Source organism: Rhinoderma darwinii, chromosome 13 (assembly GCF_050947455.1).
Source record: "Rhinoderma darwinii isolate aRhiDar2 chromosome 13, aRhiDar2.hap1, whole genome shotgun sequence".
Taxonomy (NCBI): Eukaryota; Metazoa; Chordata; class Amphibia; order Anura; family Rhinodermatidae; genus Rhinoderma; species Rhinoderma darwinii.
In genome coordinates, this window is record NC_134699.1 from 13,435,554 (window position 1) to 13,460,889 (window position 25,336).

Sequence of the window (25,336 nt, forward strand, 5' to 3'; positions counted from 1 at the left end):
TTGACCAAACACGTGTAGCCACCTGGGCTACAACCTTTCTCGGGATCAATGGCGGTACCAGCGGTAGGACCCTGACGAATCACATAGATATGCTAGAAGTGGCTTTCATTGTTGGACTGTAGTGGGTATAGGCCGGCACACTAACAGAATTGGACATTTTTTTTTTTAAAAGAACCAATTCTGAAACCTAAAATGTGAAAGAAACATCAGGTAAAAATAACCAATGAAGGACCAAACACACTTTACGTATATAGAGATTTATTGACCCATGCATACAAATTAAGACTTCAACTCAAATTGCATCTCCACTTATAAAATGTTAATGGATGAACCAGAATAGAAAAATAAACATTTAATTCAGCACAAAGGTTTAGACAGTGCGGTATATACTGTATCTACAATGATGAATAACTCCCACCATTGAGGATCATGGATACTGTAGGACAATTGATACACAAAACCCTCAACTCCCACCCAAAACACCCCACCCCCATTTAAAAATGGTTTTCGGGTTATAAATGAAAATTGTTCATGATACAAATTATATTCCTCCTCAAATCTTGTATCTAAGAGGGAGGACAGTGAGTGAAGAGAATCCTGTCCACGTTACATGAATCTTTACAAGGTTAGAAACAGGCAGACAAACAAGCTGACCCTCCCACCGGCGGAGAAAAGTAGAAACAAGACTAGGAAACAACTTAAAGGGTAACTAAACATTCAACAAACTTCTGACATGTCAAAAGTCTTGATTGGCGGGGGGGGGGGGGGGTCACAGTGCTCGGTCCCCCACCAATCGCTAAAACGAAGCTGCAGATGTGCTCGTGTGAGCTCTCGGCCACTTCGTTTCTGTTTGGCTTTTTCTGGAAAGCCGATGCATCGGAGTACGGACTCCGGTTTCTGGAGAAAGCCAAACAGAAACTAAGCGGCCGAGCGCTCACAGGAGCACTTCTGCTGCTCCGTTTTAGCGATCGGTGGGGGTCTCAGTGCTCGGAGCCCCACCAATCAAAACTTCTGACATGTCAGAAGTTTGTTGAATGTTTAGTTACCCTTTAAGACGGCTTTATATACTATTAGAACAGATTTCACATATCTTGTACCGGATGTATCTTGTACTTTAAGATCTAGGATCCCACTAATGGGTTGTACCAAGGGCTCATTGACCTATTTATGGCTAAATATACTTGTGTATTTGTTGTGAAATTTCAAACCAATTGATTATATTGGCAGCTACATGGGGGTGCTGAAGGTAACAGGTAGAAGCTACCTGTTCTCACTTGAAAAGTCCCCAGCTGTATCTGAGGGGAAGCAGCTGAAAAAAGGGACCTCTATTAGAAAAGATAACCCCTTTCCATATGTCCTATTAAGACATATGAATGCCATAGAGAGGGATCCCCCTCCCCTCTATTAACCAGGGTGAGGAGCCCCTCACAATGAACGTCTGTCGTTATGGTGGATCAGGCGATGCATTTAAACGGCCGTCATGTAATACTACATTTCCCCCAAGCACCAGGATGACACAACCCCTTTAGGTTTCGTTCACATCTGCGTCGGGGTTGCGTTCGACCTTTCCGTCAAGGAAGCCCATGACCGGAAACCACAGCTTTGCATTTCTCAGTTCCGTAAGGTTTCAGGTTTTTTTTGGGTGGAAACAATAGCGCAGTTGACTACGTTATGGATTCCGCCAGAAAAACTGAAACCTTACGGAACGGAGCCAAACGGAAACTATTTGCAACGGAAGCATTACCATTGAAATGAATGGTAATGCAAACGGAAAACTATGGTTTCCGTTCATGGACGGAAACCTGACTCAGATGTGAACAAAGCCTGAAGGTGAAATCCTACCGATGCATCTCGGACTGCCCAATTGTGATCGTAAAAGTAGGAAATTTAAAAAAAAAAAAATTGCAGCACAATATTACACACAGCTTCCCATGCCCACATCAGGCAGAAGATCATAGAAGCCGGGCCACCTCGCTCACCGGGAACGACAGCTGGTGAGGTGGAAATATCTAAAAACCAGACTAAATACGACAAGTCATCAGGAGGACGTTCAAGCCTTTGTAATACACACAAAAAAGTTCATTATACAAAAATATTCCTATATACCAAGCAAAATAGAACTATTCACTTCCATCCAGGTGTTCTTGTATAATATATATATTATATATCTCTATCTTCCTACCACTACAGCGGAGATGGACCGGACGTGACTATTAACCCGACATGAAATAACCTGTAATGTGCGACAGCCGATGTTTCTATAAACCAAACTACAGGAAGGTTTCACACTCCGTCACCGAATTACATACAACTACATTAACCCTAAAGCATACCTATAGTTAGAAGTTTTTGCATAAATCAGAGGTACAGCTGAATACATGAAGCTTTGTTCAAAAACCTCCTCAGCCATCAAAAAATCACCTAGTGTAAAACAAAATAGAAGAGTGGAGGAGGGGGATGCAGCTGCAGTTTGTTTCAGTAAAGCAGCATAAGAGAGGACATTTGATGGGTTGAGAGCACAAAGCTCTGACATAACACAAGGAAAATCCCGCCCACTCTTAAAACCCCAAATTCGCAGCTAACACTCAACTTGGTAGAAATTAACTTTTTTACACCAGTTTTCTGGTGTAGAATTCGCAAACGGCACAAGTGGAAAGATTACGACTTTTGAACCGTTTTTGCCACTCACATCAAGTGTGCGGAGCTCAGCTAAAGGGACGGGGTCACTCGCAGCCCAACACATTTACTATAATTCATGCTGGAAACTGACGTAAACTATAGCGCAAATCTACCCCAGCTCTTAGCTGGAGCAGATTTCACTTCATGGCATACAGACGGTCACAGATGCGCCTTTTAATAAATTAGGCGCATCTTACCCCAGCGATCTTTATATTAAGACTGGCGTACGAAACGCCATTCTTAATAAATCTCCCGCAACATGTCTACATCTAATATATACCTACAGATCCTAAGGCAGGATTGGGATTTTTTTGGGTAAGGATAGCTTTAACCTATAAATCACGAGGCTTTTACAACTTTGGTCACAATGCGGCACCCTGGCTATAGCAGCCCACTGGACACCATTGTACGCACCTGCCATCTTAAAGGAGAACACACCCACATTATCATAGTGTGAAATGGATCATCTTTAACCTGTATTTGGTTTAGCAAGAAAACGACACCAGACGTGACTTACCAACTAATATAGAACCACAAGCGCCAGGAGCACAAGTTCTAGTAGATGACACAAGTTATCATATAAACACCAAATATTCAGACAAAATATGGCACAAAATCAGTAACGGAGGAGGGAGTCACCATTACACACATGAAAGCGGCAACACCTGATATAAGAACATATTGGGCCACATGTACCAAAACTGTAACAGAAAATACGACCGTACTGACCATAGTAAGCGATCCATGCAAAACCGTAACATGAACTTTCACTTGTACCGAACCTGAATGTCACAAGTCCCATTGGGACGCACAAAATGTATTCCAGGCTTAGAGAGGTGCCTGGCACAATTGGCTCTCTTGCTCCCGTCTACATATATTTACTCTCTAAATTAGAAGGGTGGGAGCTCTGAATCCCCTGCTTCCTGTCACACAGCCGTACAGCTAAACGATAACATTTTAACTGCCTGAAGCCACCACTAGGGGGAGTTTACTGCAGACAGGTTTATCAGGAAGTAAAACATATGGAGTATACGCCAAGTGCCCCTACCCAGAGAGAAATACATCCCCCATAATTCCACACACCTCAATCTATGTAACAATGTAACAGCAGTAATTTTATTTGTCTTTGTTCTGAGCTTATATAATATTCTTTCATCCTAAAACGATTACAGCAATTGCCTTGATTTCAACCAGATCTTCTGAAATCCCCTTTTAGTCCAGAGCCGCATCCAACTCTGCTTTGGGCAATGAGGATCTCGCGCAACGCACGCCCATTGCCTACAATGGGGACCTTGAGTATAAACACTAGATCCTGTGTATAGGGCCGCCCTCCCAGTGGTAACATTCAGATAGGCAGTAGGTGATGACAAGACCTTTAGGCCCTGTTCACACTGAGTTTTTTTGCAGGCACAAAAATCTGCCTCAAAATTCCTTCAGGAATTGAGGCAGATTTTGACCTGCTTGCGCTCTTTGCTGTGTTTTTCGGCCGCGGCTATTGAGCTCCGCAGGCATAAAACGCTGTGAAAAACACTTTCTCTGCCTCCCATTGATGGAAACTCCTGAAGGGCATGTCGCTTTTTTTTTCCGGCAATGTTTTTTTCCACTTGCAGGAAGAAAAACGCCTCCGCCTCCCATTGAAATCAATGGGAGGTGGTTTCCGCGTCAAAAAACTCTGTCTGAACTAGGCCATAAAGGGCTATTCCCGCCTCAAAGTGATGGCATACCACTGGGACCTCTGGAACCCCACCGATCCAGAGAATGAAGGGACCGAAGTGCTTGTTTAGTGCTGCACCCCTTCAAAGTTTTCCACTGCACAGTGGCGCTCCTGGCCACCACCAGTGCAGGGAACGGCAACACTGTCCAATCTACTCAAATGGGGCGCTGCAGCAGTTCCCTGCACAGTGGGTGGCTGGGATCGCCGCTGTGCAGGGTATAACAGTGAAGAGGTTTAACGCTGTGGCACCTTCATTCTCCTGATCAGTGGTGGTTCTGGCAGCCGGACCCCTCAGATCAGAAAGTGATGGCAATAACTAAGCAAATTTTATACCCACTGGATCATTGGTGCCCAAACAAGTAGCCCACGATGCAGCCCGAGGGCCTAGACTCTGCAGTGCTCAGCCCTCTCAAGGACCAGATTGAAGACCCTCATAATATTCCAGATTGACCTACACTTAGATATAGATCCTAATGCAGTGATAGATCACATTACCAGAATAGGCTGTCCGAGCATGCTGGGGGTTGTAGTTATGCAACAGAGAGGGTTGGTGGTAGCGTAGCAAGGTCCGATTTGTTTGTTTTACACAATTATAGATATTAAAAAATATTTATATGTCAAGTGCTTTAAGAGTATTTGGCAATGATATAGTTAATCATGAAACTTTTAAGAACAATGTGAAAGAATACATGTTAATTGTAGGAACAAAAATAAAAATAAAAAAAATAGGGCACCTGATGGGCATATATTTAGACACTCGCCCCGGGATCTCTGCCGCTGTTCTGGCGCACGACACAGGAATACTATTCAGTAACAGTAGAGCTGGGATTTGACCCCGCGCGCGGACTCCTCGCATTGCAAGTAGTCTGACTCGGCATCGTTCATTACCAACCCTTGGAGGGAGCCGTCTCGTGTGAGGTTGACCTGACAAAAGTCTTGTGCGAAGTCATTTTCAGATGCCAAGAGGATCTGGCTCCACGCGGAAATATCCAGCTTCCCGGCTGTACCTCCATATTCTTCCGGCAAGACGGTCTTAGGGACATTGCTATGGAGGGAGCTCAGGTCTGACCCGTGTAGGAATATCTATATGGAGAAAATTAGACAAATTAAGGAACTTGCCAAAGCCCTCGCAGTTTGACAGAAGACTTTTCTTCGTGTTTTGACTTTTTTGCATTAATTTCTAAAATTTAGTGTCCCTTTAAAACAGGGCAGGAAAAAAGTTGGTTACTCTGGCGAAAATCGGCCATGGCGACCAGGATTTGCTCCCTTCCCTTTGTGCGTTTGGCAGACGGGTGCTTCCATCCATCCATGCATTGACAAGATCAAACTCCATCTCTAATGGCAGCATTGGTCACAGACATTGAAAGGCAACCTGCAGTGACTGCTGGGAAGTGGGTGGGAGGCTGCTGTGACTACTGGGGGGAGGCGAGAGCTCAGGACATTTTTTACTTAAGGGGAGGAGGTGGCACTGTTAACTATGGTGAGCTCTATTCTGACTACAAAGGGTACCTAACCTTTAAATTAGCCCTTGATAAAAATATATCCAAGTCTACGAGGCAGTGAAGCTTCCTCCACCATTCATCAAAAAGACTAGTCTGGCCTGAGCATGTCACCATCAATGTAGTTTGGGGCTGGTGGTGTGGGTGTGGAACTACAAATCCCAGCATTCTGGGCATGCACAGGGTAGTAGTCGGTCCAAATTGTACTCTCTCTATATAGCAAGGACTGTTACACTATTTGACAGCTGCCACCTAGACAAGCAGAACACGGCACTTACCCGCTTTACGATCTTCTCCTTCAAAAATGGCCTCAGTATGGCGTAAATGCCTTTAAATATCCTGGGTTCGTTGATGATGTTGACAGCTTTTATCCGAATTGGAAAACCGTCCTGTTATAGACGTACAAAAATAAATCATTGTATTAGCTCCGGTTCTTAAAGAAACAGGCTCCTCTAAATAAGGCAGAGGCGATATAACCTTCTTGGCGTCAGGTTTCAAACCCCTCCCATTTCACAAAATCCCATTTTATGAATGAACTAGTAATCCCCCCAATATTTCAACTATAAAATTGTTACTTTCATACCACACACAATGTGACAAATTTCTAGAACATCAAAAATGTATAAAAATAAGATAAAGATCTTTACACTTGGATTGGTCCCCCCCCCCTCCCCCCGGCCATTAACCCATTAGCACAATAGACAACAATTCTCTAACCTGAAGAATTCCAATAATCTTCTTGGCAATAAATGGTCCAAAATGAGACGCTTGGGACAACCCGACCCCCTCGTAGTCCGCCAGGATCACAATACCATTCACTTGGGTTTCCTCGGCTTCTATCAGCTTTTCCAGCGACAGATAAATGGCACGAAGGTTTTCAGTGATCGGGCAACTCCGGGGATTCCACTGACCTTATGGTAAGAAATGAAGAAATAGTAACGTAAAGAACGGTAGTGATCAATATGTCTCACCCACAAAGTATGGCTGCCATGATCAATGTGTTTTTTTGGGTTGTCGTCCATCTTTCTCCGTGCCTGCTGGATGGGAAGCCTCTTCCTAATGTGATGCTAGCGCTGTGCCCAGCACTCAAAGGCCTCATTCACACGGCCGTGTTCGGTCCGTCATATACGGTCCGCTTGTTGGTCGCATTTGCCAGACCGAACACAGTTCAGGGAGCCGGGCACCTAGCGTCATAGTTATGTATGACACTAGGTGTCCCTGCCTCCCCGCGGGAATACTGGCCCATAGTGAAAAGATGTTTCAGTACAGGCCAGTATTCCCGCAGGGCGGCAAGGACACCTAGTGTCATACATAACTATGATGCTAGGAGCCCGGCTCCCTGAACGGTGTTCCGTTCGGGAAATGCGGTCTGTATATCACGGATCGAACATGGTCGTGTGCATGAGGTCTAAGCTAAACGGATTTCACCCCACTTCTGCTCCCCTCTCACAGCATGCTGTTTAACAGACAGGGAAACTGCAGCTGCATCTCCCTCCTCCCTATAACAATAGGTAAGATATAAAAATTCACGCAGAATTCAAGAGTGAGCTTTATGTTGCAAAGAGGCTCCTGCCGTACATCGCAATTTGATTACGACTTTTTTCACCCCATAGGAGACAATAGAAAGCTGCGTTACTGCTGTGGGGTAATTTACTTCTACATGGTGCGATGGTTCGGCTCTGCTCACAACCTGTCCATTTCTGTTGTCTCTCGTGACCAAAAGATTTTCAGAAAGGGATGTCGAAATAGATCTCATAGATTTCAGGCACGTTCTGTTATGCAACCAATAGACATTCTGTACTTGTAACATCATTTAGATTCTACATACAAAAACAGGTGATACGTTTCATCATACCGGGGCGAATACAGACAATACGTCTTCCCTCTGTGTCGGAATGAGGTAGGACAGTCAAGAACCCGGAGTCCAGCACAGGCAAAACCGCAGAAGGTCTTAGATTGGTAAATACTTCCGGCCAGCCTTTCCGGCAACTGTAATAATTGACCAACAACTGTAGAGCTCGGTCGTAGTCAAACTTGCGAGCCCTCAGGAAGCGGAGCAGGAAAGCATCGTCGACTCGTGTCCTTAGGTTGGGGTAGTCCTTCCATATCATGTCCCTAAGAGCCTGCACATCACGTAACCTCCATTCCGGCTTCTCCTGCAATTCTTCCCTAGCTTTGAGGACCAGCTCAGGGGTCAACGTACAGACGTAGCCCTCGCGGAGAGTGGAATCTACTTCCAGGGAGGAGGACACAGAAGAACTTCCTACCGAGGTCTCATTGTCTTGTGCCATTGAACACGCGGCTGCTGTAAACGAGAAGAACTTGGTCACTTTTTAATAAGAAGGTTCCATAATGGACAATCCGTATCATACGAATGATTTACATGCAGCCATTCAAGGTGGTGATCAAACATTCATGAGATATCTCCTATGTGAGACGAGTCAAGTTTTTGCCACTCGGCGGCTACGAATATAACATTGTGCTTAGGAAAATAGTGTTTGAGAATACGCAAACTGGGAGAACCCCCGTGGTGGTGGTGATCGGGGCCAGCGCCAGGTTTATGCGGGCCCTTGGGCAAGAGAGTCACATCGGGCCACCTTATGCCTCAACTTATTTTATCCACCTAATACAGTACATCAATAATGGTGCCAGTCGCACTAAGGATTTTTTCTGCATTTTTTTGTGTTTTTATTCGTTTGTGCAGATTACTAATATTTTACTGTAATTTTTACCAAAAAGTGACAAAAAAAACAAACCGCGGGCAACAAAGTCAAGTGTGAACATACCCTAAGAAGGAGAGATGGGAAGTTTGCCTATGCCACCAGCCTTAAGCGGAGTTTACACGGGCAGATTTCTGCTCATAACGAGCGCCGATATAACTAGTTGATTGGCGCTCCTTAACAGCCCCTTTTACACGGGGCCATGCTACGGTGTTCATACAATCGTTTGGTCCCCACACAGATTGAATCTTTATCGGCAGCACATCCCCCGTTTACACAGCGAGATGTGCTGCGAACAATGATTATTTTATAAGCTGCATAAAATATTAAATCAGCTGACAAACGAGCGTTTTCTCACGTCGGTTGATCGATGCCGGTTTACACAGGCCAACAATTGAGAATGGACATTGGTAAGAACGCACACTCGGACGATTATTGACCAGTGTAAATAGGCCTGAACGCCGATCATAGACATTAGACAGCTGTTCAGATTGGACTTAATATTTCTATGAAGGGAGATAAGGGACTGCCGGACACCCCTGACACCGGTTATCCAAAGAGGAAACCAAGAAGCGGTAAAAATCCAACCTGTCAGTTTCTTGTTCTCCTTTGTTGGCGGATGGTTGGCTGTCTCCATACACATTAGCGGAATCCAATTGGAATTGGCACCAATATCAGTAGCCTTAAACTTCCATACTCGAGCCATAAAGATTATTGATGATTCGGTTGCAGCCTACAGCCTGGATTTTGCAAAATACATCTTCTGCGAGGGCAAACTATTTTCTGTTTGGCGAATGTATTTGATGCCACTATTGCCATTCATGTTTGGCCCATTGGTAAGAGGTTTATGGGCAGCTTCTTACGACCTGTTTTTTGGTAAGCTTGGTGACAACTAACATGGCGGCCATTACAAGATGCCACAATCAATACTGATCGCACTTACATTCATCTAAGAATGTAAGTAAAGGGAGGGGGCTTCCATTTTTTATTATTCACCCTCATTAACCCCTGCATTGCAATGGCTAACTCTGAATGTTTTATGTAGACCATCCACTAATGACCACCACCAGAACTTTCCTGTCAGAATGGCATTTACTTGAGGCTCTGCACATCTGCGTTGTAGGCTTGTGCGGAGCCTCCATTGCAGATTGTGTCAGATTCGACAGGAAGAATAGCACCGTGTGGAGAACTATACTTCCAGTCAAAACGATGGAACCCAACGGATCCTGTCGAGCACCAATGGCATCAGTCGTACAATGAACCCAGCACTAAACAGAAACCATGACGCAGATATAAACCGGGCCTTAGGTGTGACCCAGTGCCGGACGTCTACGGACAAGCTCTTTCATGTGAACCAGGTAGACCGCAGTGGCAAAGCTATAGGGGTCGCAGGTGTCGCAATTGCGACCGGGGCCTAAAGGCAGGGGACCCATCGCCCCCTACATCTCAACTGTTCGCTGTTACTGTAGTAACTGTGGCCTATGTAGTAGACTGCACAGACCCCTGTTTTACAGCATCGGTAGACTTACCCTCCTCGCTCCGGAGTCAGGTCGGGGCGCAGCGCGGTTCTGAACACCTCTCAGCGTCACAATATCAAGAAGCTGAATGGACTCTTTTCAAGAGTGAGGAGTACGGTCTACTTTTTTCCCTGCATCTAATCCTATCATGTGTGATGGTGTCTGCTGGGGCCCTGTATCTAATCCTATCGTGTGTGTGATAGGATTAGATACAGGGCCCCAGCAGAACCTATCACACACGATAGGATTAGATACAGGGCCCCAGCAGAACCTATCACACACGATAGGATTAGATACAGGGCCCCAGCAGAACCTATCACACACGATAGGATTAGATACAGGGCCCCAGCAGAACCTATCACACACGATAGGATTAGATACAGGGCCCCAGCAGAACCTATCACACACGATAGGATTAGATACAGGGCCCCAGCAGAACCTATCACACACGATAGGATTAGATACAGGGCCCCAGCAGAAGCTATCATGTGTTATAGTGTCTGCTGGGGCCCTGTATCTAAGCCTGTCGTGTGTGATGAGGTCTGCTGGGGCCCTGTATCTAAGCCTGTCGTGTGTGATGAGGTCTGCTGGGGCCCTGTATCTAAGCCTGTCGTGTGTGATGAGGTCTGCTGGGGCCCTGTATCTAAGCCTGTCGTGTGAGATACTGTCTGTTGGAGCCCTGTATCTAATCGTATCCAGTGGAGGAGCTAAAGGAGTCGTAGTCTTATAGATATGTCTCCGACATATATAATATTTTTGGGCACGTTCAAAACATACGCCTTAGGGAGGATTTACACGAGCGTGTGCGTTTTGCGCGCGCAAAAGGCACTTAACAGCTCCGTGTGTCAGCCGCGTATGATGAGCGGCTGCGTGATTTTCGCGCAGCCGCCATCATTATGACACTGTTTGGATGTTTGTATAGCACGTGGTGCTTTTCTGTTTTCATTCATACTTTTTACTGCTGTTGCGCGAATCACGCGCGTCACACGGAAGTGCTTCCGTGTGGGGCGCGTGATTTTCACGCACCCATTGACTTCAATGGGTGCATGATGCGCGAAAACGCACAAATATAGGACATGTCGTGAGTTTTACGCAGCGGACACATGTTGCGCAAAAATCACGGACTGTCTGCACGGCCCCATAGACTAACATAGGTCCGTGCGAGGTGCGTGAAAATCGCACGCGTTGCACGGACGTATTACATGTACGTGTAAATAAACCCTTAGGTCTATTGCCGCTGATGTCTGAATACCTTAGCAACACCCCCGGCTGCTAGTGCGACATCAGTGGGTCACTTAGGATACCCAGCGATGCACCTGAAAGCTATGGCCAATCGGCCATTAAGTTGGGGTGGGGGGTCCACAAGAAGGACTTTTGCACTGCAGCCAATGAGCCTTTAGCTACTCCCCTGGTAGACACCATCTTTGCATGTACCTAAGAAGACCCTTCAAGAGTGGGGATCCCACCTAGAAAATGTAACCTCCAAAACAAGAACATCCATTTAACTGCGGACACCCCAAAATCCAGCGCAAGCGAAACTTAATTAGCCCTGTTGTGGCAAGATCTGACATTCAGGTGGAGGAGCGGCCATAGTGGTCATTACCTGAACACAATTATAACACTAGGCCCGAGTTATCAAATCTGACAGAAAAATTGTCATTGTTGCCCATAGCAACCAGTCAGAACTCCGTTGTCACCTATTAAATTGCTCTAGAATACTGAAAGCTGCACCGCGATTGGTTGCTATGGGCAACAAAGCCAACGTCTTATAAATAGTCTGATCAGTATTATAAGGCATGGGGGTTGCAGAAGTATAAAACTGTTGTACATTAAGTCCGACCGGCCAGAGAAAAAGCATTTACAGCTGTAGAGCATTAGAAAAAACAGAAGTTTCTCCACAAAGTGACGTGAGGTGACACAAGACTTCCTGGAACCGTCACCAAACAGCTTTGTGTGAGAAAATTGCGCCCAGCACCCAATGATACGAGCGGCGGCGGCATACACCATGTGAGGATTATTATTATAGTATTACGGGAAAGATACCAGAAGGTGCTGTAACCCATAGCAACAAGATATAAATACAGCGCAGATAACAGAAATGAATGTCGCCTCCGGTTACATGTAATACAACAACAATATCGATTCCATTACTAGAAGACCTTGAGTCGCCCCCTTCTGTCAAAAGCCTGTTTTAAGTGAGAGATAACCATATTGGTTGTCACCCAGCTTTCCCAAACACCTAATTCCACTGCCAAAAAACTGCACCAATTGCTGCGTTTTTGACAGCAGAAAACGGTGCTGATTTTGCTGCGTTTTTCTCAACCTTGGGAGATGGTGACATCTCCTCTGAAAAACGCAGCAACTTGGCGCACTTTCCGCAGCAGGAATTGACACGCTGTAGTACAAAAAATACGCACCGCAGGTCAATTTCTTGTTGGAAATTTTACGCAGCGTGTGGATGAGATTGGTTAAATCTCACCCACTTTGCTGCACCTGTTTTCTGCTGCGTATTATCCATCCGCAATTCCGGACGAAAAATACGCAGCAATTCCGCTACATGTGGACAAGCCCCTTAACAACACAAGCGGCGCGAGGACATCATCGCACCACGTGCGGCATTCAGCCCCAGCAGAACTGCTCAGAAGCGAGCAGGCCTGCATTGTCACAGGACGGCACGGGAAGGGGATTAGGAGAGTATATAAAGTTTTTTCTTAAAAGTGTGTGTGTCATTATCTACTGGGGGCTATATCTACGGGGGACGCTATGTGTGTGGCACTATATACAGGGGTGTGTGTGTGTGTGTGTGTGTGTGTGTGTGTGTGTGTGTGTGTGTGTGTGTGTATTTTATATTTAGGGGCGTAGTGTCTGGCATCATGAGAATTTTATCTTCGTTTACAGGTGCAGAAATTTTTGAAAAGGGAGAAGCTGAAGACATCTGAGCTGTAAACTGCAGAACTGGACTGTGACCGGGAGAAGTCTTCATAGAGGTCTGGACCGGATGGAGAAGAAAAAGAGAAAAACTAACCACTAAAATCTGAGAAGACATCACCTGTGAGTTACTTAATGTAAATGTTTATTTTGCCTCTAATCAGTAATGTAGTCCCTGTGTGATCCGCAGCGAGATGATGGGTGGTATGATTTTTTTTTGGGTGAAACAGCAACTCCCAGCATATCCTTCCATTGTTCGGGCCATGCCAGGAGCTGTACTTTTATGTCGTACAAACCTATATGGCAGGGGTTGCACTAAGTTGAGCTGTGTTTGTTCGGTTATTGAATTTATGTACGGAGCTTTCTTCTGGTGCTGTATATAAGTAGAGAGCTTTGTTCTGGTGCTGTATATATGTACTGAGCTTTGTTCTGGTGCCGTATATATGTACTGAGCTTGGTTCTGGTGCCGTATTTATGTACTGATCTTTGTTCTGGTGCTGTATATATGTACTGAGCTTTGTTCTGGTGCTGTATATATGTACTGAGCTTGGTCCTGGTGCTGTATATATGTATTTATTAAGCTTGGTTGTAGTACTGGATTTATGTACTGAGCTTGGTTGTGGTACTGTATATATGTAGGAGCTTGGTTCTGGTGCTGTAATTCGATAGGATATATTTATAATAACAAAATTGCAGGGCAGATGGCATAGTTTTCAATTCATTGTATATTTAATGGGAACCTGTCAGGTAGTTTTAACCCCTTGAACCGCCACGACCTGACAATATTTCCAAACCTTCCCCTGTATGTTTTTTTCAGATGCAGCAAAATCCATAAAATAAACCTTTAAAACGGGGGAGTACAAGTCAACGGCGCATCCGCAAGAGTTGGATGAGGCTGCTAGTGATGTAGAACAGCCAGGGGGATGTCAATCAAAATCTGGGGTGCGCCATTTAAATTTTCGAATTCTAGCGGAAAAGCTAGAATCGGCCCTGTATGTGGTGACACAGGAACATGGGATATTTAACTGTATAACAGGTTTGCTGTTTATGGATCTAAGAAAGCTGTGTGAGCTGTAACGGTGGCTCTGTTGGGGGTCACCCAGCTTTCCCAAAAACGTAACTAAGGAACGGCTGAATTGAGTTTTTACTACAGTCACAAGCAGCTGACTCATTGTCACGCCACAACTGATTGACACTATGAGACAACATTGCTGTTCCTATGCGCAATATTATATAGCAAAACCGCCTGGAGGAAGATCTGTGGATTGTAGACGCTGATCCCATACACACCCATCACTCGGGCGTGAATCTATTATTATCATCAGATGGGGCAACCTCTGCACAGACTCATCCTACGAGCTGCTGCAGAAAACGGACACATATACAATTGTCATTCTGCGTTTCCGTTCATGCCAAAGGATCTAATGGCGTTGCGACTCAATGCATTCCTATGGATGACTGTGATACAACAGGTGCCGGGTAGTCCCGACAGCTGCATGCGATTTTATCCCTCAACAATATGACCGCTCTCGCAAGGCCATACTACAGACACATTTTAGAGTCCGCATTATGGACGCAACACTTGGTTCTACTAAACCAAACCCGGCCATGATTGTGATCAGCCGCAACGTGGACGATCAATCATCTGGGGGATCTTTCGTATAAACGATCCCACCAGCTATAGAAAAGACGAAAATGAACGATCAAGGAGTGAGTTTTCTATTAGAAAAAAAAATAAAAAAAATTATATATTATATATATATATATATATATATATATATATATAAAAGGTGTTCCTGGGGCGGGCGCACGGCGCAGATAATCGGCGGAATCCACGCTATACACAAGTAGTCTGCAGTCGGCCTTTGCGAATAATCGTTCACGTTAATTTTTCACACTATGGTCGACTGAAATGGCCAAAATCGGCTATTTGGGCCAGCCGTTCTCACACGTGTACGACCAGTTTTAGATCCCGATGCTACGAATGGTAAGTGCTGACGTCATATAGATTGGCTTTATCGGTGGCCATATTGTTTATATACAGTGCGGGTGATTATCTATATACTCCCTCTCTATTGATGTCTATGGGAGATATGGAAATAGCCGCCACTGATCAGATCATACGCCATATATGCAATCCAAGTCTAGACCGTATATATTTTTATTTTTTTAAGGCCCAGTCCACACTGAGTTTTTTGGCGCTGATTTTGTTGCGGAAAGCACCAAAACATGTCTGAAACCACCTCCCATTGATTTCAATGAGAGGCAGATGCATTTTGTTTTGCAGCGGCTTTCAGCCGGTCGCGGGGAAAAAAAATGGCATGTTATTTCTTGCCGCGGTTCCGACTCTGACCTCCCATTGAAATCAATGGGAGGCAGAGAAATCGTTTTTCACCCGCGCCCCTCAATGGCCGCCGGAAAAAAATGCCACAAAAACCACGGCAAGAAAGTGCAGACATTTTGTTCTGCCTGCATAATCCTCCATGTGAACAGGGCCTAGTAGGCACAGATTTTTTTAGAAGCAGAAACCCCATAGTATTCAGGCACTAGATATAAACAGTATAGACATTATATAGGGGATATTCAGAAATACTATCACACCGGCTCCACAAATTGTTAAGGTGCAGCCTCCGAGCATCACTCAATACAACCGATACAAAATCCGGCATTGCTCTATAACCTGCACTAACGGGCCGCAACCACGTAGATACAGCGAATGCTACACTACTACTCCACACCGCTGTGCCAGCTTGGGAAAATTTGCCCGAACGGATGGATATATACATATATATATATATATATATATACACACACACACACCTTATATAGTCTCAAAAAATATATAGATATTAGGAATATATAGTGTAAAAATCAATATCAGAAATACATAGATGTGTGTGTATTTACTAGAGGTCAATTATATATACACACACTGGAAACATATAGCTACTTTACATGGATACATTGTATACACAGTGACATTATATATACACGTGACAGGCTGTAGATACAGGATGATGCACAGTGCCCCCTCCCCCCCAGATGTCCTATAACCGATACATTATATCTGTCCAGTGCTCATTATAGCCCCATTACCTGTCCTGCTAGCTGAGCAGCTGGAGAGCGGACGGAACCATTTACCTGCAGGAGGGGGGAGACGTCTCCAGGAATGCGGAATTCTGCAGCATCAGGCGGAGCAGCTCACCTCCTCCCTACCTCCTCACACAGACTCTCACCTGCGAGCTCATCCGATAGGCTGCCCCGGATCACGTGTAGGCACGTCGGATGTCCACCCACCTGTACGTCGCTGTGCTCCTGGGAATGAGAGGTTGGATTGTCGGGGGCGTGCTCGACTTAGCATCCGCTAGCGTGCGCGTTCATGTCTGCCTGATATTTAGTTGCAGTTGCGGCGCATTGTCAGTAGAGGGCGCGCCATGTATATATACATAATAGGCCACTTTTCACAGTTCTGTGAAAAAGCGTTAGCGTTTCCCATTGCAACCAATCAGATCACTCCTTTCATGTTTAAATCCGCTTTTGGAAATTTAAAAGCTTCAATCTAATTGGTCTCTCCGTTCTATAGGCAAAGTGGGGCATGTAGTTGCAGCATGCAGGGACGTAGACTAGAAAGGGGGATGCAACTGGGTGCTACAGGGTTCTAGGGGGGTGCCAACAAGACACTTTGCCTCGGCCGATATATTTAGACATAGGGATGGGGGCACCAGACTTTGCCCCTGGTGAAGAAAAGCCCAAATACAGCTCTGGCAGCATGAGACAGAAAGAGGTGCAGACCAAAGAAATTTGGTGCTAGAACACCAAAATCTGTACTTTTGTAGGGTATGTCATAGATTCCCCCATACCAGTGTGTGTCTGTCATACTCCCGCATAACAATATATGTCAGTCATAGATGTCTCCATAACAATGTATGTCAGTCCTAGATGCCCCCATAAGTGTATACCAGTCATAGATTCCCCCATAACAGTGTGTGCCAGTCATAGATTCCCCCATACCAGTGTGTCTGTCATATTCCCGCATAACAATATATGTCAGTCATAGATGTCTCCATAACAGTGTGGGTCAGTCATAGATGTTTCCATAAGAATGTATGTCAGTCCTAGATGCCCCCATAAGTGTATACCAGTCATAGATTCCCCCATAAGTGTATACCAGTCATAGATTCCCCCATAAGTGTGTGCCAGTCATAGATTCCCCCATAACAATGTGTGCCAGTCATAGATTCCCCATAACAGTGTATGCCAGTAAGAGATTCCCCATAACAGTGTACGCCAGTGAGATATTCCCCATAACAGTGTATGTCAGTAAGAGATTCCCCATTACAGTGTATGTCAGTAAGAGATTCCCCATAACAGTGTATGCCAGTAAGAGATTCCCCATAACAGTGTATGCCAGTAAGAGATTCCCCATAACAGTGTATGCCAGTAAGAGATTCCCCATAACAGTGTACGCCAGTGAGATTCCCCATAACAGTGTATGTCAGTCATAGATTCCCCATAAGTGTATGCCAGTCACAGATGATTCCACAACAGTTGGTACCTGCCAAAGGTGCCCCCGTACGTACATGGTCTGCCACAGATGCCCCCCCTTACCCAGTGCCTGAGCGGTGTTCATACCTGTGGTGCCAGCCTGGGCAGCAGCAGTATTTGGACTCCAGACGTGTTCAGGACGTCACGAATACTAAAAGCAAAGAGAGATTTATTTTGCAATTAGTTAAAGACTGAAAAATTGTTAATACTGTCGCGATTCTCGTCAATATGCACCAAATATACACATACATGCGCCTCATTTTATTATATACATATATACACACACCCTGAGTGTCATGTCACCTGTGAAGAGATGTCATATCTAGAGGGGCCTGTCACACCGGGGGTCTGAGCTGGCCCCTATAGGACAGCAGTTCTATAAATGATGGTTGGGGGCCCTGGCACAGATCTTACCTCGGGGCCCCGGATCTGTAGGTCACACCTCTGCAGTGAATGGAATGCGAGACGCTCAGCCATCTGTAATAACCATTAATCAGAGGAGCCGGCACCTTGTTAACCTCTAACTCCGCCATGTTAATGTTTCTGTTATAATGAGCCCGTCTTATGCCCGGGGTGAGAAAAGTAGAGAATTTATTGACTTACACAGCTTGAGTCAGCACATCGCACGTAGGACAGCGTGTAATTAACATGTTGGAATTTAATTGAAGGCAAATAGTACAATTGGCAACAGAAATCAATGGGTATAAGGGTGCCCGTGCGCGTAACGATAGTGTCCCACATGGCAAAACATGCATGAGGATTTACCGCAAACTAGCACAGCTTTGTGTTACCATTTGTACAGATGAAATACATTCAATCCACATACCACACCTGTACAAGTGATTTACCGCGGAATAGATGGCACAAACCGCTATGCTGGGCAGCCACATGGCATCAGATTTGAAGTAATAATCATGGATTTCCATTCTAGGAAATATATATATTTTTTTCATTCTTGATCAACATAGGTAAAAATTATCATGAAGAATTTCAACACATGAGGGACTAGGTCAGGATGGGTTTTCAGCGCAGCATCTGAACATAGACAGGAATGTTTCCTTTCACTGACAGCATACAGAGATCTTAAAAATGGTTAAAAAAAAAAGTTGCAGAACTTTCCATTACACAATGAGTAAAGTAATGTTCCGACCCTTCAAATTAAAGAAATAAATTAAATAAATTTTAACATATGGTGCCAGTCATCGGGGTTCTCCAACACATCCCGTGGTCAGGTGCCGTGCGATGACGTGTTGTTTAGCACCTATTACATGACTGCAGCAGCCAATCTCTGGCCAACTCAGTGACAGGTCTATAGTGACGTGACAGGTCTATAGTGACGCGACAGGTCTATAGTGACGCGACAGGTCTATAGTGACGTGACCGTGCATTTACCAGCACCACCTTCCATAGTAAGGCATTGGTCAGCGACTAGAAGCTGTGGTCAAGTGACACAGAGCTAGATGATGAGAAATGGTAAGAGACCCGCGTGATCAGCGGCGCACGAACAAAGAATTTTTTTTAAGGTACGTATTATTCTTAGGGGGTCGAAAACCCAAGACAACCCCTATAATAAATGACATCAGAGCATAGCGTTATAAACCTCGCCATAGATAAGACCGGGTTATTATTGATACTTAGTAGTCACTCTACAGTAAGATAACACCGCTGACTGATCTGTGCTGTATCAGCATTGCCACGTCTCCATCGAGTCACTTCTCCGTTTTATGGCGGATTACACACAGGGTTGTTGTTTACAGCTGCAGTACATGCTACGCTCACATGGCTCTCCTGGGCTGTAAAGATAAAGAGATTAATTATGCCGAATCCAGCCGGAAATCAAGACATTTTAGATGCTGTGAAGGAGGAATCTTGGTTTGAAGGCTATGTCCACATTTGAAATTGTTTATATATATCTCTATCAGTGTGTTTGGTGCAAATTTCAAAATACTTTTTGCTAAAAATTATTTGTACTTTTTCAGATACAGCGGCTTTATATCCTTTATACAGAGCAGCTGTATCTTGCGCTAAGACCTGAATCTGTCATGTCAGTGGGACTGACAGGTTCAGTGTCAGCGGGGCCCCTGCTAGTCTCGGACACACAGAATCGAGCGGTCATTGATCACATCTTAGATGTGATCGATGACCGGTGGATCCGCAGACCTGCTGTCAATGAACACGTCAGTGCTGCTGATCTGACGGATTCAGGTCTCAGCACAAGATACAGCTGCTCTGTGTACAGGATACAAAATCAGCTGTATGTCAAAATGTAATAATAATTTGTAATAAAAAGTATTTGGAAAGTTGCACCAAACACACTGATACACATTATATATATATATATATACACACAAAGAAGGAGTACACAGCCTTTAAAAGGCCTTTTCCAGTTTCAGAAAGTGAGTGTTAACTTCTGTGGATTTAAAACTTATACAACTTTCCAATATACTTTCTGTATCAATTCCTCACGGTTTTCAAGATTTCTGCTTTTTGTCATTCAGTAGGGACATTCATTGTTTCATTGTTTACTTCCAGTAGATACAATTCTGTCATGGTCACGTGATGGACACAGGTGATGGGGTCGTTACATGGTCACGTGATGGACACAGGTGATGGGATCGTTACATGGTCACGTGATGGACACCGGCGATCGGATCGTTACATGGTCACGTGATGGACACAGGCGATGGGATCGTTACATGGTCACGTGATGGACACAGGCGATGGGGTCGTTACATGGTCACGTGATGGACACAGGTGATGGGATCGTTACATGGTCACGTGATGGACACCGGCGATGGGATCGTTACATGGTCACGTGATGGACACAGGCGATGGGATCGTTACATGGTCACGTGATGGACACAGGCGATGGGATCGTTACATGGTCACGTGATGGACACAGGCGATGGGATCGTTACATGGTCACGTGATGGACACAGGCGATGGGATCGTTACATGGTCACGTGATGGACACAGGCGATGGGATCGTTACATGGTCACGTGATGGACACAGGCGATGGGATCGTTACATGGTCACGTGATGGACACAGGCGATGGGATCGTTACATGGTCACGTGATGGACACAGGCGATGGGATCGTTACATGGTCACGTGATGGACACAGGCGATGGGATCGTTACATGGTCACGTGATGGACACAGGCGATGGGATCGTTACATGGTCACGTGATGGACACAGGCGATGGGATCGTTACATGGTCACGTGATGGACACAGGCGATGGGATCGTTACATGGTCACGTGATGGACACAGGCGATGGGATCGTTACATGGTCACGTGATGGACACAGGCGATGGGATCGTTACATGGTCACGTGATGGACACAGGCGATGGGATAGTTACATGGTCACGTGATGGACACAGGTGCTGGGATCGTTACATGGTCACGTGATGGACACAGGCGATGGGATCGTTACATGGTCACGTGATGGACACAGGTGCTGAAATCGTTGAAGACACAGCTCTAATACACATATTGTAACTGTAATGAGCCGTGCACCTGTGTGTCCTTCATATTAGCATGTAACAATCCCATCACCTGTGTGTCCATCACATGACCCTGTAACGATCCCATCACCTGTGTGTCCATCATATGACCCTGTAACGATCCCATCACCTGTGTGTCCATCACATGACCCTGTAACGATCCCATCACCTGTGTGTCCATCACATGACCCTGTAACGATCCCATCACCTGTGTGTCCATCACATGACCCTGTAACGATCCCATCACCTGTGTGTCCATCACATGACCCTGTAACGATCCCATCACCTGTGTGTCCATCACATGACCCTGTAACGAGCCGTGCACCTGTGTGTCCATCACATGAGCATGGATAGAATTTTATCCACTGGAAGTAAACAATGAATGTTCCTTCTGAATAACAGCAAGCAGAGATCTTGAAAATCATGAGGAATTAATACAGAAAGTATATTGGTAAATTGTATAACTTTTAATTATTAAAAAACAAAAAACTATTTAATTGCTGAAACGGGACAATCCCTTAAAGGGGTTGTATTAAATAGAACCACCCGTCCATATGCCCTATTAGTGTATGTGGATGTCAGAGGGTCCCCCACTTAGTACTAGTCTAGAAGCTAGAGTGGAAATAAGCTGCGGAGTGTCCACCGCTCTGGAGGACTTGGCGTGCCCTTTACTACATAGCTGTTCATTTAAAGCAATGCTAAGATTTCCCCCCTCTATACGTTGAGAGTCCCGATTTCTTTAGCTCATCACTACGATATAGAAGGTCAGCAGGTTGCCATCTGTAGGAAACAATCAGTTTTAGGACCATAGATATAACAATTATCTCTTGGATCATTATGTCTACAGACAACTATATTATCTATGTGGCTAACAGATGATCATTTATGGCCAATGATGCGTTGCACATTCATGTATGGGTATGGTTATGTGTCTATATATGTATGTGCCTGGTTACAGTCGTGTGTGTTTATATGCATTGATGTAGGTGTGTGCCGAATAGATTCAGGAATCGGTGACTTAAAGGAACAGTAAACCCGGATATCAATCAAGAAAAAATAAAAAGAGTAAAGCAAACACTGACCTATACGTCTCTTCTGTCGCTGCTGAAGTAAAGAGTCTTATAGAATATGGAAGAGAAACAGGAGCTTTCCCACTCTGGCCTACTCTAGATTTCGATTGATATGCTGAAAGGGGTGGGGCTCAACTAAAGGGAGGGGCTCAACTAAAGGGAGGGGCTCAACTAAAGGGAGGGGCTCAACTAAAGGGAAGGGCTCAACTAAAGGGAAGGGCTCAACTAAAGGGAGGGGCTCAACTAAAGGGAGGGGCTCAACTAAAGGGAGGGCTTAGTTTAGCTTGGTTTCAGCTAGTGAATGAGTAGCCAAAATCTTTAGAGCCCAATTTCAGGAGGGGGAGATAAGGCAGTATGCACTGGCGGTACATGGCGTCCCTATGGTTGCGGATTATTCTATGGGACGTGCAATAATCGGAGGCTCATGGAGATACAGTGTGGGCCCATAGATTTTTATGGCTGCTGTATTACAGATCCATACAACATTGTGAGCCCTCAGTGTCCCGGTAATTCCCAGGAAAATTATTTCAGGTGCCAAAAATGTCTGCCCTTACCTTCTGTTGGTGACCATTGTGGGTTCTAACCCCTCCCCCAACTATGGTATAATTCTTTATAGAATTTATAAACAATTAAAAAAATATATATATTCCAGACGAATTCAGTATAAAACATGTTATTTATTTGTTTATAACAACCTATGAGCAGAAAAAGATATTTTGTCGCGCCGAGAATTACAGTACATACAAAATATACAAACTTCTAATAGAACACAATGGAAAGACCGGGAAGGAGGAGGCCGAATGCCGTCCCGTTCCCATAAAACCCATAATAATTAATGACGAATCAGTAAAATTTACACCAATATTTGACACAGTGCAGTCATTGGGGAAAATAAATTATTGAAAATATCACATATCTACATGTAGAATAGTAGCACAAAATATAAGATGTGGGCAGTGGTATCTGAAGGTCATATCCCATGATGCTCAGCCAGATGCCCCGCCTTATTCTATTTTGTATATAATAAACTATTATAGGCTTTATAATTCTGTCTATTCATGATATGGCAGTGAAAACATTATATAATAAAAACTATGGGCAGTGGTTTTCCGGCAGGTACGTATAAAGTTTCACTTGTTCAAATAAGCATATACCATTGTAAAGCCACAAACTATTTCACATTGCAGTACTTTGAACAGCCTGTGTGTGGTGCTATAGAGGAAATGTAAGTCAGTGCGAAAACTTTTTACCCTTGGGCTCCACCTGTTGGTGGAAAAAAGTACTACAATATTTAAAAAAGTGTAAAAACAGTATTTTTTTTTATAAAAAGGTTAAAGGGTTTGTACAGGATTATAGATAAACATGGCAGCTTTCTTCTTCCAGAAACAGCACCAGACCTGTCCCTCGGTCGTGTCTGGTATTGCGGTTCCGCTCCATTGAAGTGAATGGGGCGGAGATGCAATACCACACATAACCTCTGGACAAGTGTGGTGCTGTTGTTGGAAGAAAGCAGCAATGTTTTTCTAATCCTGTATGACTTCTTTAAATCGGGAAGACAGTTTCACAGAATAAGGCATAAATAACTGCTTTGGCTAGAAAAAAAAATATATATACATATAGGCAAATGAAAAACGTGTTTAAACTCCACCTATGAAAATTAATAATTCTCACTATTAAAGGGGTTTTCCACTACCGGACAATCGATGACCTATCCACCGGATAGGTCATCAGTACATGATCTGTGAGGGTTCGACACCTGGAACCCGTTCCGGCTGTCTCTGGGCACAGGACGTCCATGCCGGAAGCAGATAGCTCCGGTCATGGAACAGCGGCTGAGCTGCAGTATTCAAGTGAATAGAAGCAGAGCTGCAGTTCGGCAATGTACGGAGTCAACTGCTTTCGGATCCATGCATTGCATAAAGTGCCATAACATCTGGCGCCCCCAGGCCGCCGGAGCAGCTGATCGGTGCGGGGTTCAGGTGTCGGACCCGCACCAGTGATATACTGATGACCTCTCCAGTGGATAGGTCATCAGTTGTCCGGTAGTCCATTCACACGGCTGTTGTTTCAGTTTCCTATTATCTTCCGTTTTCACGGATCCCTCGATAGACTCAAGTCTATGGGGATCCGTGAAAACTGGATCCACACGGGTGCAACTCGGACGTGAAAAACAGCACTTCTTCATGTAAATCTGGCCTTAAAGGTGTTGCCCTGTATTAATTTCCAGAAATAGCGCCACTGTTGCCCATGGGCTGTGTCTGGTATTGCAGTATTTAAGTGAATCGGGCTGAATTACAATACCAGACACAGCCCATGGGCAAGAGCAGCGCTGTTACTGGAAAAACAAAAAGTGGACCTTATTTTCTAACCCCCTTTTAAATAAAATAATTTGGACCCTCTATGATTGTTCGTTTCTACGGTGACATACCACATGGGTGTCCAAATGTGCAAGTGAAACCACAGCTCAGCAAGGGCAGCCATTTTGCTAACCGATCCAACATCAATGACCATGCAGTTGGTCTTAGCCACGTCTCTGAAACGGAGGAACTTTGTACCTCACGCGTTTCACTAATTTCTTGCCAACATTGATTCAGTCCCCAAACTGGCCACCTTCACAGCATATAAGCAGTATAGACATCCACTCCATAGACAACAATCACTTAGTACACAAGACAATATACTGCATCTAAACCATTGACTATGTCCATGTATAAAAGTTTCCAGAAGCTAAAACGCAAGTACAAAAAAAACCAACACATTTTTTTAAAACTATACAAAAATATCACTTTCTTAAGGCAGAAGGAAGGAACCATGAGGCAGCCATGATGGCCGGGTCTTCAGTCTCTCCAGGCAGTGGATGGGGCAGGCAGTCTTTTTGGCTTCCAGTCTATTAGTCCGTCATTTATTGCTCTTCCTGTTCCTATTACGGAGACTTGCAGGAAGTTACATGGCTTCTTGTTTAGTGATGGTGGGTTGTGGAATGGAAGTCGGGTGTTTGGATACACCAGTGATTGCGCCGTGGACGATTTTATACTGCTCGGCCCCTGACCCTGCTGGTGGGGATGGTTGTGGGGTCTCTGGGGTGGCTGAAAACCAAAAATTTTCAATATGAACGAAGATGGCTGAAATAGATGAAAAGTTACGGTACTAGCTGTGAT

At 44.8% G+C, this 25,336-nt stretch overlaps 2 protein-coding genes across 5 annotated transcripts in view; both read right to left on the reverse strand.

Moving 5' to 3' along the window:
• Positions 1-241: 241 nt before the first annotated feature.
• On the reverse strand, positions 242-16,393 carry TTPAL (alpha tocopherol transfer protein like). 4 transcript variants are annotated; one of them, XR_012851709.1, is made up of 6 exons: positions 16,199-16,393; positions 7,748-8,197; positions 6,610-6,803; positions 6,171-6,281; positions 4,137-5,476; positions 242-4,096 (listed from the first exon to the last, which is right to left on the reverse strand). XR_012851709.1 is itself a non-coding variant. In XM_075846734.1 (5 exons), the coding sequence occupies exons 2-5, from the start codon at positions 8,181-8,183 to the stop codon at positions 5,201-5,203; spliced, it is 1,017 nt and encodes a 338-aa protein (XP_075702849.1). In that variant the 5' UTR covers positions 8,184-8,197; positions 16,199-16,393; the 3' UTR covers positions 242-5,200. The 4 variants fall into 4 exon arrangements, 3 of the variants coding, with proteins under 3 accessions (XP_075702849.1, XP_075702850.1, XP_075702851.1); XM_075846734.1 differs by having other exon boundaries at positions 242-5,476; XM_075846735.1 differs by having other exon boundaries at positions 242-5,476; positions 16,154-16,393.
• A 6,442-nt stretch (positions 16,394-22,835) lies between these two features.
• HNF4A (hepatocyte nuclear factor 4 alpha) overlaps positions 22,836-25,336 on the reverse strand; it is a 29,378-nt gene continuing 26,877 nt past the window's right edge. The window contains exon 10 of the mRNA XM_075846575.1: positions 22,836-25,264. Within this exon, the coding sequence (XP_075702690.1) occupies positions 25,122-25,264 (143 nt within the window). The 3' untranslated portion in view covers positions 22,836-25,121. The remainder of the gene's footprint in view (positions 25,265-25,336) is intronic.

Coding starts and splice junctions, on each gene's coding strand:
- TTPAL (XM_075846734.1), bottom strand. CDS start 8,183: ATGGCACAAGACAATGAGACCTCGGTAGGAAGTTCTTCTGTGTCCTCC. Junction 6,804..7,747: donor TATTGTCTGTATTCGCCCCG/GTATGATGAAAC, acceptor TCTTACCATAAG/GTCAGTGGAATCCCCGGAGT. Junction 6,282..6,609: donor AGATTATTGGAATTCTTCAG/GTTAGAGAATTG, acceptor CGTCTATAACAG/GACGGTTTTCCAATTCGGAT.